At 39.6% G+C, this 18,960-nt stretch overlaps 1 protein-coding gene across 4 annotated transcripts in view; it reads left to right on the forward strand.

Moving 5' to 3' along the window:
* Nucleotides 1–18,960, forward strand: part of MAP4K4 (mitogen-activated protein kinase kinase kinase kinase 4) — a 153,446-nt gene that overhangs the window by 83,132 nt on the left and 51,354 nt on the right. For all 4 annotated transcript variants that reach the window (XM_063458449.1, XM_063458458.1, XM_063458467.1 and 1 more), the window contains exons 4-9: nucleotides 9,210–9,335; nucleotides 11,551–11,661; nucleotides 12,487–12,577; nucleotides 14,437–14,567; nucleotides 16,478–16,532; nucleotides 17,427–17,505. In XM_063458449.1, the coding sequence (XP_063314519.1) occupies nucleotides 9,210–9,335; nucleotides 11,551–11,661; nucleotides 12,487–12,577; nucleotides 14,437–14,567; nucleotides 16,478–16,532; nucleotides 17,427–17,505 (593 nt within the window). The remainder of the gene's footprint in view (nucleotides 1–9,209; nucleotides 9,336–11,550; nucleotides 11,662–12,486; nucleotides 12,578–14,436; nucleotides 14,568–16,477; nucleotides 16,533–17,426; nucleotides 17,506–18,960) is intronic.

The following is an 18,960-nucleotide window of genomic DNA, read 5'->3' on the forward strand; positions in this document are numbered from 1 at the left end:
AGATTTGATTTAGTGTGAATACTTTGCAGAATATCCCGTTGGCAAATAGTACTGAAATGCCTACAGCCCTTGCCATTACAGTAGCTAACCGATGAGCAACAATGTTGCAAACTGGCTGTCAGATTGAGAAAGCAGTGGGAACCTTGACCTAAGTAGTGCTCTCAAGTGGGCCTAAATCGCTAAGTCAGTCCACTGATAAGTCAACACCAGAAAAATATACAGTACTGCTAACATGCCATAAGTTATCCTGTGCCTTCGAGGGCACCTGGGCTTAAAAGCAAGCTGAAACGTCGGTCACTCTTATTCTGTTTGCATGTTAGTAGTGCGGTATAGAGTTCGGCACTGCTAACAGACTATCCTGTGCCTTCGAGGGCACCTAGGCTTTGAATACAAGCCAAAGCTAATGGTCACTAATGTTCACTAAGCAGTGCCTCGTTCTTTTTATACCTGGACCTAGCTGACTAGTGAGGAGGATCCTTCCTTCTACTGTAGTGTATCAACTATTGCACCAAACACGGCAAAAGCACGTTGTCCAAGGTATGATAGAGCCCCGACGGGTACTTCGCCAGTTGGGCGGCTCTTCGGGGGGAAGATATGTGTATATCATACGTTTTTTGTTTTATTTGTCAATTTTTTTTTTTTTTTTTTTATACAATTCTTTTTTTTTTCTTGTGCATGTTATACATAGTAACGACATACGCCACAACAGCGTGTCTGGGAATATACTTAGGATGAACAGTGGCATGAGGAATCGCACAGTTTTATATAATTATAACAATCATCAGCTTGGTAAAGCAGCGAAGTCGAGAGAGTAAAATGAAAAGGTCAACGCTTAACAGTGCTAGGCTGGTGATGCTAAAACATTTGGAAACTGCATATTTTTTAGTTGTTATGACTTGCTAGTTACAATTTTTAGGTATATAATGGAAAGAGAACCTGATAAACTTATGTCTTTAACCCCTTAAGGACACATGACATGTGACATGTCATGATTCCCTTTTATTCCAGAAGTTTGGTCATTAAGGGGTTAAACAACAATGAGACAACAGGCTAAGCTTTAAGTACTCTGACTGACAGCATATGAATGATTAGCCAAGGTGAGTATCCAATACGTAAGCAGGGTTGCAGTTAGTGCCTGCCCATCATGCAGTGTTCTGCAACGAGCATCCTGATGTACACGAGATTTACAGGTTTATAGGTTAAGACGCCACAACAGCACATTTCGAGATTTACCAGCATTAAACAGTGGCATGATACTTCTCACAGTTCGTATAGTTTGCGAGTGTAGCTAAGCAGTTAGTTTGTCAGAGTGAGGTTTAGATGAAATAAAATAAAGATGCTCGGTGCCTAGCCCCGCTAGATCGGCTTTGCTAGTATAGGTATGCTGCGGTAGTACGCTTTGTAGTGTAGCGATAGCCGACCACAAGGCGAAGCACAGTTACTTTGTGCTGTGTGTGTGTAGGCTAGGAGGCGGTGGAAACACTGGTTGGTAACACATTAATGGTACCCAAATTTTCTGAGTGCTGTGTGTGACTTTTATAAGGCAATCACAGCGCAGGTTAAAGAGTGTATAAAGCTGCTGTGCTTCGCTGTTGGATAGGTGTTAGAGTATCTGGGGTCTATCTAAGCCTCTGCTGACGTTTTTACCAACCGCAAAAGGAAAAAATTATAATATAAAAAAAAAGGGGGGGGGAGGAAAAAAGACGGTTATGTGCCTTATAAGTATTAGTAGATTAATTGATCATTAAACAAACAGTGGCTATGTGCGTAATACTGCAGGTGAGCAAACCTAGACATGCTAAACAGAGCTACAAGGTCCCCTGGGGTTCTCCAGGCAAGAGTCCTGCTTCAAGTGCTGGCGTACATAGTGAGAGACAAAAGGAGATGAGAAACGAATAGTCTTCAAGGTCCTGATTATTGATATCATCAGCCGATGCCTTGCGGGGCATTGGTGGCACCCTAGCGCGGTACGCTCTTTCTCGGTAGTTCCATGTAGGCAGGTCGTAGTGTTGCTGAGCTTGGAGAGTGCGCCCTTCGGCTCCATTTATGTGGTCACTGAGGCGTAGGTGACCGGTGTGGTGCTCTGCAGACTGAATGGGGCACTGTTTGCTGGATCCCACCTGTGGGTCGGGGTGGCGGGGGCACAGGGCCCGCTTGTGGGAGTGAATCCTGTGATAGACCTAGGGTTTGCAGAAGGGCCTCTGCGTCATGCATGCTGTATATTTGGTGTGTTGTTTTGCCATGTTGTACCCGGAGCAAGTATGAGGACCGCCAGCGATACGGTATGTTGTTGCGCTGGAGTGTGGAGGTGAGAGGCCGCAGTGACCTGCGCCACGCCAGAGTGCCACTGGACAGGTCGGCGTAGAAGGTTAATTTGGCATTTTCAAACTGTATGGGGACTTTACCCCGGACGGCTGTGAGGACCGTCGATTTGTCAGTCCCGTTTTTAAAGGTAAGTATAGTGTCCCTTGTGGCCACGTCTGGGGCCCCAGCGGGCTTTGGAATCCGGAAGAGATCTGTGGGCATGGCGGCCTTGGCTTGGTCTGTGGGTAGTATGGTGGTAAGCAGGCGTTTGATCGTGTGCGGTAGGTCAGCCTCCGGCAACCCCTCTGGGATTCCCCTGACCTTTATATTGAGTCTCCGTCTTGCATCTTCCTGGGCTGCGAAGCGTCGTTCATACAGCATAGTTTGGTTGCGCAGGTCCCGCATGTCGCTTTGCAGTGAGGCGATAGTGCGCTGCTGTTCTTGGGATGATTCCTCTAATACAGTAATGCGGCCTGTCAGGCCCTTCAGCTCTCCCCTTAGTGCGGTGACATCCGCAAGGATGTTTCTTTGTAGGTCCGCTAGCAGGGTCTTTAACACCCCGGTGGTTACCAGGTCGGCATCTGGGTCCTTCCTTGGTTTGTTGGGTTTTGCTCTCGGCATTGGGTCTGGGACTAGGAGGCATTCATCTTCAGCTCCCTCTGAGCAGTCGTCTGAGAAATCCGAGCAGCCTCCGTGGAGCGCCGCCATATTGGATCCGCTCGGGCCGCGTGCCTGCCGCCACATATCCCCTATTGTCCTGGGGCCCTGGGAGTCCTGGGGCTTGTTTGTCCGGCAACTGTTTCTTGTGTTTGCGTCCCATTAGGGCTTAAGGGGTCCCACTTTCAGTCAGTGGTTATTGGGGGTTGTATCAGCCGTTTTTAAGTTTATTTTCTCCGTTTTTTTTGGAGCTCCTGAGTCTTGCGTCTGCTTGCCTCTGCTGTCAGGCTCCGCCCCCTTATTTGTCTATTTTTAATCTAATCACATGCTTTTATTTATTTTTTTCTTTTTAAATGTATATGCAACTTATTTTAGTGCTCAATGATTTCCTCTAGTTTAAATTGATGTTTTCTCCATATATTTACTGCGGGGACTTTTTGTGATACAGTATATTAACCCTTTCACGACCGCGGACGGTTCAGGACCGTCAGCGGTAAAACGTGCGTTTGGACCGCTGACGGTCCTGAACCGTCATAGCGGAAAACGGGCTGCAGGAAGCGATCAAAGATCGCTCTTGCCAGTACAATGATGTAACTATCTGCCAGACATCCCAGGCAGATAGTAACAGCCAATTACGGTGTGTGAGCGATCCGCGATCGCTCACAATTGGCTGCTGTCAAAGTGGGTGTTACAAACACTCACTTTGACAGTGATCTCTGCCCCTCTCTCCTCTGTAGCGTTTTGTGAGGCGAGAGAGACAGAGATCGTGATAGTTTGTTGCAGCAGAGTGTTCCAGAGAGTTGTAAAAAGTATCAGCAGTGAATTAAAAATCCATTTTAACCCCTTCCCTGCCAGATCTGTTTCAGCAGTGCATTTGTACTGTCTGTCTTTTTTTTTTTGCCCTTAAAGGGTTAAATTTGTTTTAAAAATATTTGTCGTAGTCTGTCTTAGTCTGTCTTAGTCTGTCGTAGTCTGTCGTAGTCTGTCGTAGTCAGTCAGTTTCCTTCCCCCAAATCTCCATTAGATTTTTGTGACAGGAGTTAGTTTAGGGATTGCTGTTTAGTCTGTTTTAGTAAAAAAAAAAAAAAAAAAAGTATAAAAAAATTTTTGTGTGTTTGTAATTTGTTTTAGTCATGTGTAAAACATGCAGCGTATGTATAACTTGCAGGAGGCATATGCCTTCTTGGCGTCAGACTCTGACGCCACTGACACTGCGTCAGATTTTGACCCAGGTCAGTTTTCTGACATGTCTAGTCAAGACGACATGTCATCTGTGTGTGAGCCGGCTGAAGAAAGAAGCTGTGCTTCCTCTGCTATGCCAAATGTGGAGGAGGACTGGGTACCTCCACAGTTAGCCGAGCCCAACGTCCCCCCTTTTAGTGCCAACGCAGGCATTAATGTTAATGTGGATGGCTTCTCCCCAATGCAGTATGTAGAACTATTTTTAGGGGATACCATCTGGGAGGAGATTGCTTCCCAGACTAACTTGTATGCTACCCAATTTATTGACAACAATCCAGGTAGCTATACAGCCAGGGAGCATGACTGGCATCCCACAGATGTCCCAGAGCTTAAAAAATTCTGGGCTCTCACAATGCTCATGGGGATTATAAAAAAGCCATCGATTCGCTCATACTGGAGCACCAACCCAATAATGTCGAGTCCAGTATTCTCCCAAACCATGCCTAGAGCCAGATACGAGTTACTGCTGAGATTTTTACATTTCAGTGACAATACCCTCTGTCACCCTAGAGATCACCCCCAATACGATAGGCTTTATAAAATACGCCCACTGCTAGACCATTTTCAGGACAAATTTTCGGATGTTTATACCCCCCAACAAAATTTATCCATAGATGAATCTCTAATGAAATACAAAGGGAGATTAGGGTTCAGACAATACATCCCCTCAAAGTGCTCTAGGTATGGCATTAAACTGTACAAACTGTGTGAGAGCGAAAGCGGATACACATTTTCCTTTCGTGTATATGAGGGGAAAGATGGTCAACTGGACCCTCCTGACTGTCCTGACTCCCTGGGGACAAGTGGGAAACTTGTATGGGACCTACTAAACCCCTTGTTTAATAAAGGTTACCACCTTTATGTGGATAATTTTTATAGTAGTGTCCGTCTATTTAAAACACTTTATGCTTTACAGACACTGGCCTGCGGCACTGCCAGAAAAAATTCCAAAGACTTTCCACGATCTCTCATAGATGCAAAATTAAAAAAAGGCGAATGTAAAGCACTTCGGAAAGCTGAGGTGCTTGCACTAAAATTTAGGGACAGGAAGGATGTCCAAATGCTCACCACCATCCATGACGAACGCATGTCCGACGTCTCTGTCCGGGGCAGAGTAGAGTCCAAACCGGTTTGCATCAGGGCGTATAATAAGTACATGGGTGGTGTTGATTTGGCTGATCAGCTGATGCAGCCGTATCTTATTTTACGAAAAACCAAAGCATGGTATAAAAAGGTGGCTATATATCTGATGCAAATAGCAACCCACAACTCATTTTTACTTTTTAAAAAAAATAATCCAGGGAAAATCACCTTTCTCCAATTTCAATTGAAAATAATTTCTTTAACAATTTATGGAGATGGACAAGTTCCAACAACGGTGCAAGCTGAGTCCAGACATTTTATTTTTAAGTTACCGCCAACTGCTAGAAAAAACCCCCCCCAGAAACGTTGCCGGGTCTGTTTTAAAAACGGGAAAAGGACAGACACCCCTTTTCACTGTCCTGATTGTCCTTCGAAACCAGGACTCTGTGTAGGAACATGTTTCAAGCTGTACCACACAGAACAGTTGTAAGAAGTGTTCCTGAATTTTTATTTTATTTTCTGTTTCTTTGGAAAGCAGCCATTTTTTTGTTAGTCAGTTTCCTTCCCCCAAATCTCCATTTAGATTCTATTTGCAGGAGTCAGTTTAAAGATTGCTGCTAAATGTACATTTGCTACCTGCACATTTGGCCTAACAAGTTTTCTGGCAGTAACACATAACCAGCTGTCCAAAACCAGATGACGTGTGCATAAAAACCAGAATAAAGAAAATACCACTACACTTTCTTTGGGGGGCAAAATGGTTGGGGGAAAGAAGTCAAAACACCCCATCCTCTATAACATTTGATGTCTACTTTATAAAAATATATACTATACATATTGGCATGATGGTAACATTAACTGGGGGGTACAAAAATATGTCAAACTGAAGATAGACCAAGCATACCTATATATCAAGTTGAAAAACTGACATGTACAAGTTCTGATTGTTGCCTTTTGGCCCCCAAACAACCCGGCAACCATATACATGGGGGGTATCACTGTACTCAAGAGATGTTGCTGAACATATTGGGCAGTGTTTGGCAGTGACACGTAACAGGATCTGTTAATTCATGCCTAAAGTACAATGTGTGTGACAAAGAAACAAAAAAGATTACTATCCAAAAGTTTGACAAAGGCTGGTGGTAGAATTCAGTGCATGAAAAGTGTTAAAATACCACAATTTAAAATGCCCTGGGTTGTCTACTTTTCAAAAATATATGGTTTGATGGGGGTAAAATACATTGGCTCAAATGGGACATGGGCGCAGGTTGATTACATGTCAAAATTCCAAGTTGGGAAACTGATAAGCGCACCTGCCAAACGTGGCCTTTTAGCCCCCAAAGAACCCGACAAGCCTATGCATGGGTGGTATCACTGTATTCAGGAGATCTTGCTGAACACATATTGGGGTGTTGTTTGGCAGTGACACATAACAGGATCTGATAATTCAGGACTAAAGTACAAGGTGTGTGAAAAAAACTGAAAAAAATTTACTAACTCAATGTTTGACAAAGCCTGGTGGTAGAATTAGTGCATGGAAAGTGTAAAAATTCCACCATGTGAAATACCCTAGGGTGTCTACTTTTCAAAAATATATGGTTTGATGGGGGTAAAATACATTGGCCGGCTTCAAAAATGTCCCAAATAGGACATGCATGCAGGTTGACTACATGTAAAAATTCCGAGCTGGGAAACTGATATGCGCACCTGCAAAATGTGGCCTTTTAGCCCCCAAAACACCTATACATGGGGGGTATCCCTGTACTCGGGAGATGTTACTGAACACATATTGGGGTGTTGTTTGGCAGTGACACATAACAGGATCTGTTAATTCATGCCTAAAGTACAATGTGTGTGAAAAAAACAGAAAAAAAATTACTAACTCAATGTTTGACAAAGCCTGGTGGTAGAATTAGTGCATGGAAAGTGTAAAAATTCCACCATGTGAAATACCCTGGGTTGTCTACTTTTCAAAAATATATGGTTTGATGGGGGTAAAATACATTGGCCGGCTTCAAAAATGTCCCAAATAGGACATGCATGCAGGTTGACTACATGTCAAAATTCCGAGCTGGGAAACTGATATGCGCACCTGCAAAATGTGGCCTTTTAGCCCCCAAACAACCCAAAACACCTATACATGGGGGGTATCCCTGTACTCGGGAGATGTTGCTGAACACATATTGGGGTGTTGTTTGGCAGTGACACATAACAGGATCTGTTAATTCATGCCTAAAGTACAATGTGTGTGAAAAAAACAGAAAAAAAATTACTAACTCAATGTTTGACAAAGCCTGGTGGTAGAATTAGTGCATGGAAAGTGTAAAAATTCCACCATGTGAAATACCCTAGGGTGTCTACTTTTTCAAAAATATATGGTTTGATGGGGGTAAAATACATTGGCCGGCTTCAAAAATGTCCCAAATAGGACATGCATGCAGGTTGACTACATGTCAAAATTCCGAGCTGGGAAACTGATATGCGCACCTGCAAAATGTGGCCTTTTAGCCCCCAAACAACCCAAAACACCTATACATGGGGGGTATCCCTGTACTCGGGAGATGTTGCTGAACACATATTGGGGTGTTGTTTGGTAGTGACACCTAACAAAATCTGTGAATTTATACCTGAATTGCAATTTATGTGAAAAAAATAAAAAAAATAAACTACCTATGCAAAGTTTGACAAAGGTTTATGGTAAAATGGCTGCATAGAAAGTATCAAAATATTCTTAGATGAATACCCTGGGTTATCTAGTTTAAGAAAAATATATACATGTGGGGTGTTTTTTGGAGATTTATGACATAACAGTGTTACAATGTCACTATTGATACATTTGAAAAATGTAAATTTTGAAACCGCAATTTCCTACTTGTACTTATAGCCCTATAACTTGCAAATAAAAGCAAAAAAACACGTAAACATTGGGTGTTTTTAAACTAAGGACAAAATGTTTAATCTATTTAGCAGTTTGTTTCATTCGATTTTGTAGATCAGTAAAATATTTTTTAAGTAGAAGTCAAAAAACACGTTTTTTTGGTTTTTTTTCACCATATTTTACTATTTTTTTTAAAGTAAATGATATGAAATGATACAAATAATGGTATGTAAAGAAAGCCCTTCTTGTCCTGAAAAAAACAATATATAACTTGTATGAGAACAGTAAATGAGAGAGCGGAAAATTACAGCTAAACACAAACACCACAAAAGTGTTAAAATAGCTCTGGTCCTTAACGTACAAACATCGCAAAAACAGTCCGGTCCTGAAGGGGTTAAGACGTGGATCCAGTTATTCCTGTCTCCCAAGTTCTATGACATGGAGCTTTTTACTATTTCACATGGTATTTATGTTCCATATAATACTTGTAAACTTGAGTGTTAATTGGTTTATATTCTGCATTGTTTGTTCTATTCCCATCAGTTTCCAAGTGGCCCATTAATTTACGGATTATTTATGAATCCACGTATTATAGGTTTGTTTTCTGGTGTTTTTATTTATTTTGGGAGGAGGGGGGAGTTATTAAATCACTGCTGCATGGAAAGTTTCTGTAGTTGAAATAGCCATGTTTGTTAAAGTAGTCAACATTGTGTGTATTTCAGTTATTTTTCAAGTGGGAAATAAAGCTTAGTCTGTTCAAACTTTTCCTTTTCTGTCCTTTACATTGTTTGGTTTTTCCAGTGCTAATAACCTTTATTTAACAATGATATATTGAACCTATTCATGTATTAGAAGATGTGTTCCTATAAACACATCCGCATTGGCATGGGTTAAACTGCTAGAGATCACGTGATAAGGCTACCATTCCTGTGTGAAGCATTAGCACAAACTATTAGATGCACATCCATCACAGTTACTATTGGCAATATAAACTTTTTAACTTTTTTTTTTCTTCCTTCTTTCTTTCTTTCTTTCTTTCTTCAAGGATGAAGAGGAGGAAATAAAACTGGAAATCAATATGCTAAAAAAATATTCTCATCACCGAAACATTGCTACATATTATGGTGCTTTCATAAAGAAGAGTCCTCCTGGCCATGATGACCAGCTCTGGGTAAGCAATTGCTTCATTGAACATGCTATAGCAATCCTCCAACCATAGCCAAATTATACCCTCCATTATAGTGATGCAAAGTTTAGAATATGTCCATTATTAAAGAACTCTTCTTCGTCCATTGATGGATAATCTTGGCACTGCGGCTAATTACTGGTTACATTTTCCATGGTATTCTCTCCTCTGCAACTTATTGGGTGAAATTGTTTATAAACCTCTGCAATGGCAATGTATATGATAAATGGCTTTGTTCATAGGCTCTGATGTTCAGAGTAGAACCTCTCATTATACTACTGTGAAAGCAGATGGCTAGCTGTAAAAGCTATCCTGGGAGAGTATAAAAAATGTCTGCACTACAGTGGAATGCTGAGTGTTTTAGTGAGAGTTCTTTGTTAAAGCAGCACTGTCATGCTGAACTTACCTTTCCCCAATCGATTCCTCTTCTTCTCCTCTGTCAGGGTCTGTTCTTCATTTCTTCCTGTCTGCTCTAGTTTTCTTTAAAATATAAGACAAAGTAGGGACTACTTTGTCTTATGGAGGTTTCCTACACCTGACCAGCAATGACCAGCGGAGGAGCAAAGTGTGCTTCATTTGCAGTTGTCAGAGCAATTAGATAGCCCCCTGATTCAGTAGTTTCGCCGCTGTTCTGCCTAAGTGATAGGACATTCAGGAATACTGACAGGAAGTATCGCAAGATCACGGATCAAAGGTGAAAATTGCTCTGACCACCGGAAATGCACACTTTGCTCCTCCGCTGGTCAGAGATGGTCAGGCGTAGGAAACCTCCATAAGACAAATTAGTTCCTACTTTGTCTTATGTTTTAATTTGTCTTATGGAGGTTTCCTACGCCTGACCATCTCTGACCAGCAGAGGAGCAAAGTGTGCTTCATTTCCGGTGGTCAGAGCAATTTTCCCACAATTCTCACCTTTGATCCGTGATCTTGCGATACTTCCGGTCAGTATTCCTGAATGTCCTATCACTTAGGCAGAACGGCGGCGAAACTACTGAATCAGGGGGCTATCTAATTGCTCTGACAACTGCAAATGAAGCACACTTTGCTCCTCCGCTGGTCATTGCTGGTCAGGTGTAGGAAACCTCCATAAGACAAAGTAGTCCCTACTTTGTCTTATATTTTAAAGAAAACTAGAGCAGACAGGAAGAAATGAAGAACTGATCCTGACAGAGGGCGAGAAGAGGAATCGATTAAAGAAAGGTAAGTTCGTCATGACTGTGCCGCTTTAATGTAAGAAAAGCTTGCTGTACCTTTTGATGAGAGATTATTCACACTCATGGTACAAAATGCTGCACGGTAACCCCCCCGCCCCCGAAATCCAAAATTAGTTTTTTTTAAGATAGAATCTCTGATTCTATACAGTTAGAGTAACTGTGTTAGTATTTCTTTGAAATTCAAACCCAGTCAAAAGATACACTGAAACGAGCTGGGGCTACTTTCCTATGCATCAGGAAGAGGCAGCACCGTAGGGGACAAGTTCATCTTTGCCATCCCCTCAGCCACCAAACCCCAAGCGGCAGTATCACAGTCAGTGTCTTTGCAAATATACAAGGATTCCAGAAGCTGACAGAGACACTTTAAATAATAATGATGGATTAAGCAAAGCCTGTGAATTTGTAGCTACTGGAGGAAGTTACCAGAAGACATAGGGCAATGGAGTATACCTGGGGTATATAAAATAGAGTAGTGGTGCAGCATTACATTGTTGATAATTTTTTTGGGAAGGCGGTAGGAGGGGCTAGGGACACTGAGGATTCTGTGCCTGAAAACAAATAAAATCAGCCCTTATTCTATGACAGTGAATGCTTAAACAGTTGTCGTGCTACCTGTTTAATTTCTAGCTGCAATGAGTTCTGGACATTGTAAAACAAAAAGAAAATGTTTTAAGAGAAGATCTGATGCATGCTTGGTACATATTCATTTTTTTTTCAGCACAAAACAAAGTGCAAAACAGTTTGATGTAGATGTATCTAGTGACCGATTTGCATCCCTTTAAGACAAGTGATTAAGCAAATACAGTGACACCATGGCCATTATAGCATGCCATCTTTAATTAATGGGTTAATATGAGAAACCTTAATGGCTTGCTTATCCTTTTATTAATTCTATGTGATGTGCTCCTCTTCTATTCCTTGGTACAATAGGTGGGATTCTACTTATGTCACGTTCCATGCACTGCTAATACTTCATTGTTCCACAGCTTGTGATGGAGTTCTGTGGGGCTGGCTCGATCACTGACCTGGTGAAGAACACAAAGGGGAATACTTTGAAAGAAGACTGGATTGCTTATATTTCCCGTGAGATTCTAAGGGTAAGGGGAAAATGCAGTTAGTTCAATTTGCAACTTGACTTTTTCTATGAAATATTAATCAGCTGTTTTATGTCAGTGTTGATTCTTGCATCCATTCTCCACTAGTATTGGACTGAGGTCACAGGTCTTCTTAACCTCCAGTGACTACAAAAAGCTTTAAAGTATGAGAGTTTCACTCATTAGGGCAATTGCCAGGCACTGAGCAAATTATGCTTATAATAACCAATGCATCCCCTTGTGTGAATGTGTGTGTGTGTCTTTGTGTATCTTTCCAGGTTACTCCTGCATGTTCATAAAAAGATTAGTCATTTGTAATCCACAAGACACACTCACAGAATCAATACTTGTGTTTCAAAATACTAAAGGGGTTTGTTCACTTAACTCTGAATTTCAGGGAATTATATTTACAATGGCAAAAGTATTTGAAAATGGCTGATTTAGGAAAATTCCCCAGCAAGCCATAGTATTGCTATTTACCCAATATTTTTACATTTTGAAGTTTAATTTGAATCAATATGCAGAGTTTAGTGTATAAACCATGGAGTATTTGTGTATGCGTTAAAACTATTAAATGTTACAATGATATTTCTTTGTCTCCATCTTTGAATGCTCTGTTTAATCTGGATCCACCCTGTTCATTAAAATTATTGGCAAATAAAGTGGGAATGTGTTTTCACCTGCTTAGGTGAAACCAGAGTCATTGCCTAACCATTGCTTCCTCTCTCTCCTTTTTTCCCTTTTCTTTTATGTAGACCAATTACATATTTCATTTTTTTTTTAATGACTTCTATGTTTTACTCACAGACGGTTTTCCATTTCTTTCAGGGTTTGGCTCACCTTCACGCTCACCATGTGATACACAGGGATATCAAAGGACAGAATGTGTTGCTAACAGAGAATGCAGAGGTGAAACTTGGTAAGCAGCATGCCCAAAAGCTTTTGAGGGATAGGTTATGTTCAAAAGCATAATGCAGGTGCAATTTATTAACCTTTTGTTGTATGTCATGAAATAAAGTCACACAGCATTTTTTCAGATACTACAACCAGTTGTTTGTGTTTACTTATTGCTGTATAATGATGCTTGCGGTGATCTTAACGATTCAGTATAAATATGGGTGGACTCATAAGTCTTGACTGTTTAAAGTGCTCTTCGTTTATACTTTCGGAGATGTCCTCAACAATTGAAGTATTTACTAAGTAGTTCAAAATATTCCCAAGTCCACTTGAGTCAGGTCATCATCGATTTCAAAGGTGATTCAACTCAGCAGCTCAAGTGAGGAACACTTGCAGCACTCAAAGATCTAAAATCTTAATCTGTATTTATAAAGGATGCCCTCTTATCACCTAGTTATATTTTCTTCTAAACTGTGGTACTGTTCTCTCAGCAGTAATGTGCATCACACTCTGCATACCTCTATAGGTACGATGTTGTCGTTCCTCATAGAATATTGATACTGTTCATATTGTACAGCGCTATGGAATTTGCTGGCGCTATATAAAAAAATATTACTTATGAATGCTAAAATATTTACTGAAAGTATTAATGAAATAATATGTATATTCTTTTTTTCTTAAAAAACAAATTGTTAGGTAATTTGCAGAGCATTGTAATTATTGGTTTGCATACAGGATACACTGTGGTTTCAACAGTAGAAATAAGTGTTAACATTTTTTTTTTGTATTTTCTGGTCTATATATGAAGAAAGTGAGATATGCAATGTTACAAACATTACAGTTTTAATTTGGCTTTATTGGGCCAGTCCTAAGTGCAGTGTATGTTTACCACTGCTAACATTTCTTGATGAATAACCAAATAAAATGTATTGGTACATGTTATTGGACGGTGACCCTTTTTCAATGTTAAAATTAGCTAAATGACTATCCATTTGGAGTACAAAATATATTTAAATTAATTATGCCAAACTTCTTTTCACTGTGTAATATGGTCATTTATGTTATTTGTTGCATATTGTGTGCTTGGAGTCATAGAATTTACTTTATATGTACTTTACTTTATATGTAGGGATATTGAATCAAAGTGTGACAAAGTTTACCCATCCCTAACAGTTTGTATCATTTTGTATTGCTTTAAAGAGTAACTGTCACTTCTGGAATCTCTGCACAACACAACCGACAAGTTAGCTATGGTTTGTGCCAGTTTATGTATTTACTCCCCCCAAAAGCCTAAAACTCACAAGGTTTATTTTTTTTTTTTTTTCCCTGTCTTTAATTTTCACCACTGTAAATGCTTCAATTACTTGGGTGAGGGAATATAGAACTGTCACCTCAAGTAAAGTTAGACTTCTGCTTTTTTGGTTTTGTGAGTGCACATCTTGCCACATGTATCTGGCCATATATATATATATATATATAATAATAATAAAATACAGTTTTAGCTGATCTGTTCTCCAGATTAAGATGAAAAATGTATTTGAGATGTACAAATCAAACATAGCAAGTCAACCGTAGCCAATACATTTTTTTGTGTTCTACTTTAAACAGGTTTATATTGTGGAATTTAAAATATTATGTTTATTTCCGAACTGTCAAAATAAGCTAGCCCAAAAATATATTTGGACCAAAGCTCCTTAGTCGTTTTTTGATAATGTCTCATCCATGAAGTTAACGAGGTGCGTTGTTTCAAGAGAGCGTTGATTTCATGCCAAAACATAAATTGGTTTAGGATTCTTTGGTGTTTCTGCAGTGCTGACCATGCACACTTTAATTAGGTGTATGTTGGGAGTTAACTTGTTCTGCTCATGTTTTTCTCTGCAGTGGATTTTGGGGTTAGTGCACAACTGGACAGGACTGTTGGCAGAAGGAATACATTTATTGGTACACCTTATTGGATGGCACCAGAAGTTATCGCATGCGATGAGAACCCGGATGCTACGTACGATTACAGAGTGAGTTGGAATTTAATTAAATTTGAAGCTAACCTAGAGAAGGGGTTACTATATATGAATAAAATAATATATATTTTTTTTTCCTTTGCCCAATGTTATTCTATTAAGAAAAATGTTAAGGGGGATTGTGGTTGCGTGTTAAAGGACTCTCCAGGCTCATAAAACGGGACCACATTTTTTATCACATTATGTACACAATGCATTTTAAAAAAATTGCAAAATTAAGCAAGCTTAATTATTAACCTTCCTTCAGCTGCTGGAACTCCACAGGCAAGGCAGCAGTGACCTATACGCAGATCAGGAAGCAACCTCACCACTTATGAACTCCTCAGTGTGGTCTGTAGGTGTGAACATATCAGATGAACTCCTCTCAAGGAGTGGTTTATGGGATATGAAGTTCAACCTCCAACAGCTTTTCTGTTCCTTACCTTTGAAGAATGGAACACCTGTATAAGTTATATGCAACCATCCCATAGTTCTGCCAACCACACATCCATGCAGCTGTATAATCTGTCTTTATTAGAGCTGCTGAAAGGAGTTGAGAACTCGTGCACCCACACATAATACACATGCCTTAAATATTCTGTAGAGCAAAGGAGGCTCATTCAGCTCTATCTGAGGAATTACTGAGTTCTTATGAGCTCATGTGGCTATTTCCAAGCAGTTTCCCTCAAGTGTATGTTACATAGTTACATAGCTGAAAAGAGACTTGCGTCCATCAAGTTCAGCCTTCCTCACATATGCTTTTGCTGTTGATCCAAAAGAAGGCAAAAAACCCAGTCTGAAGTGCTTCCAATTTTGCAACAAACTAGGAAAAAATTCCTTCTTGACCCCAAAATAGCAGTCAGATGTCTCCTTGGATCAAGCCCACTAATTAGAAATTGTATCCCTGTATGTTATGTTTTTGCAAGTATTTATCCAATTGCAATTTAAACATCTGTATAGACTCTGACAAAACCACCTCTTCCGGCAACGAATTCCATATCCTTATTGCTCTTACTGTAAAAAAACCTTTTCTTTGCCTTAGATGAAATCTCCTTTCTTCAAGCCTAAATGTGTGACCTCGTGTCCTATGTATAGCCCTGTTTATGAATAGATTTCCAGATAATGGTTTGTACTGGCCCCGAATATATTTGTATAATGTTATCATATCCCCTCTAAGGCGCCGTTTTTCCAAACTGAAGAGATTTAAATTTTTTAACCTTTCTTCATAACTAAAATGCTCCATTCCTTTTATCAATTTTGTAGCTCGTCTCTGCACTTTTTCTAGTGCCATGATATCCTTCTTTAGAACAGGTGCCCAAAATTGCACAGCATATTCAAGGTGTGGTCTTACCAGCGATTTATATAGAGGCAAAATTATATTTTCATCTCGAGAATTTATGCCCCTATTTATACATGACAAAACCTTACTGGCCTTGGCAACGGCAGATTGACATTGCATATTGCTACCTAATTTGTTGTCTATAACAATTCCCAAATCCTTCTCGTGTGTGGTTATCCCTAGTTCACTGCCATTTAGGGTGTAAATTGCTTGTGCATTCTTAACCCCGAAGTGCATAACTTTGCATTTTTCTACGTTAAATTTAATCTGCCATTTTAGTGCCCAGTCCCCCAATCGATCTAAATCCCTCTGCAGCAAGGCAATATCCTGCTCATGTATTTGCATACATGTGGATGTAAAGTGTGTGTGTGTGTGTGTGTGTGTGTATGTATGTGTGTATATATATATATATATATATATATATATATATATATATATATATATATATATATATATATATATATAAAAAATCTCCCACAACTCAGGATTTTACCACTGTTTATGAGTAAACCCCCTAATATAATTGTTTAAGATTTTCTTTAAATATGTTGGTAACACAGTTCACTGAGAGTATCTTCTTTTACAGAGTGACCTTTGGTCTTGTGGCATTACAGCTATTGAGATGGCAGAAGGTGCTCCACGTAAGTATATGTATTTTTAATGGAAACATTATATTTTTTAACGAATAATTGCCTATGTACAATTAAGACGACCCTTGTTTGTGTTATGTACTAAAGGAGCAATTGACTACAGAACTAACATTTGAAATTCTCTAAAATTTGACTTTAGTTCTGCTCCTTTGCCCAATGTGGAGTTAGGAAAAACAGTATCCCCCCCTCCCCCCCCATACCTCAAGTCAATAAAGTCATCAGGTTGTACTAATAAATAGGGGGTAACCCTGATAAAGTTAATAATATAGCGAAAGAAGACTGATTCTCAAACTACAGCACCCAATTAGGTGGCCGAGTAGAGAAAAAGAAGTACAACCTTGTAGAAGTATACTAGTGAATCAAAAAGAAAAATTAATATAAACTATTTTATTAAGCTAAAAACAATAGCCCACTTATTAATAGGTAATCTAGACGGTAGGTACTCTTCTAGATTACCTATTAATAAGTGGGCTATTGTTTTTAGCTTAATAAAATTGTTTATATACATTTTTCTTTTTATCTACTCGGCCACCTAATTGGGTGCTGTAGTTTGAGAATCAGTCTTCTTTCGCTGTATTAACATTTTAAATTTCCTGGTTAATCCTGACATTTGACTACTTTAGAGTATTACCCAGGATTCATTGTCTGTTACATGGAAATAAACACATACATCATACTTTTCATTGTTTCTTGCAGTGGTTATGTTTAGGGACTGTCTGTTTGTGCAATTGGAAACTATAGTTTGTGTTGTAAATTAATTTATTTTGATAACTATCTGCATGAGTTATGATTCAGTATATAGTGAGTATTTTTTATTATATGTAACACCTGTAAAGCTTTAAAGATAACAATAATCATGAATCTATATTCTTTTCTTTTTCTTAGCTCTGTGCGATATGCATCCGATGAGAGCTCTGTTCCTTATTCCAAGAAATCCCCCTCCACGACTAAAATCTAAGAAATGGTAAGATGAGCTGGTACATGTTCATGTTGCACTTGAAAAACCAAAACAAGCTTGTATATGTTGGCCTGTAAAGTAAGTGGTCAAACCTGACCTAGGGGTGGTTTCTGCCTTAAAAAGTGAGTAACAGAGTTAAATGTCCATATGAAAGGCAGGGCACAAACTATGAAACAATAGTGCTCTTCACCAGCCAGGTAGCGAAACTTTCTTACTCCTTGTAATGATTATTTTTCTTCCATAAAAGGTGGAGCATTATGTTATCATTAAATCCTGCTTATTTTTCCTTTGTGCACAAGGAAATGCTTGTCAATCTGTAGCTATCCTTAAAAGACTTTACCTCTGTTGTCCAGTGAATGGTCTTGGAATCTCTCCCGCTGTCGTGTGAGACCCGAATGAGGCTCAAATGTTATTTTGATCATTCCCAGCCATGCTATTATAGTACAACCATTCTATTTATATCTGTGTCTTGACTGTATTTTGACTATAAAAATTAATATGATACGAGAGACAGGAAGTCTTCCAGAGCTAGGATGGGAAAGCTTGTAATTTGTTAACCTTTCTTCCAAGTTTTCTTGACCTCAATGGGATTTTTTTTTCTTTATGTCAAGAAAAAGAATGATTCATTCCTGGATATATACATATATAGTGAGATTTAGTATATCTGCTGTAATAAGTATGATTTAAGTTTATTTTTGTTTTTGATTTATAATTTAACAATCTGTTTCTTTCATTCCTGCATTCTAACAGTTCCCCTAGTCTGTGTCCACATTAATAATGTTTTTTTTTTTTTTTTTTTAAATATAAAGACATTATAGTGGTAATCAATTGTACAGCGCTACGGAATTTGTTGGCGCTATATAAATAATAAAATAATAGTAATCAATGCAAGAGTCAACAATATAGCATACAATGTCGTAGGAAAAGACTGCACTTTTTTTTTTTTGTGTAGAAGTAGGTAAAATAGGGAGCCAACAAGTATTATCCCAAATGCTATGGGGCCAAGAAAAAATCAGATGTACAGAAATTCAGCATGCATAAAGCAAGAGCTTAGATAGTCACAATGACTACACCACACAGAGTCCCGTTGGGGCAGTACAGTATGATGGAGACACGATCTCTGCTACCATTGGTTCAGCCAACGCCACAAACATGCTTCAGTAGCTGGTCTGTCTCCAAGCCGCATCAGGGGTCACCTCTCTCCTCCTCACGGCCCCGAAGTAGCAGCAAGGCTGTGTGCAGGTTGGTTACGGAAGGGCTGCTAATGTGTAAGTTCGCACTCCCTGATGGCTGTTTGGTACGAGGGGCTAGCGTCCCTTGTCGAAGGGATCTTCCTCTTCGCTTGGCTTGTGCGCTAGCTCTGAGGGGCTCCCGTCATGGCAGTGCTCTCCGGTACCTCGGGCAGTAATGCTGGCACCCGGGTTGAGCCCAGGCCATTGTTGGAGCCTGAGCCACCTTAAT

This window comes from Pelobates fuscus, chromosome 1 (assembly GCF_036172605.1).
Source record: "Pelobates fuscus isolate aPelFus1 chromosome 1, aPelFus1.pri, whole genome shotgun sequence".
NCBI lineage: Eukaryota > Metazoa > Chordata > Amphibia > Anura > Pelobatidae > Pelobates > Pelobates fuscus.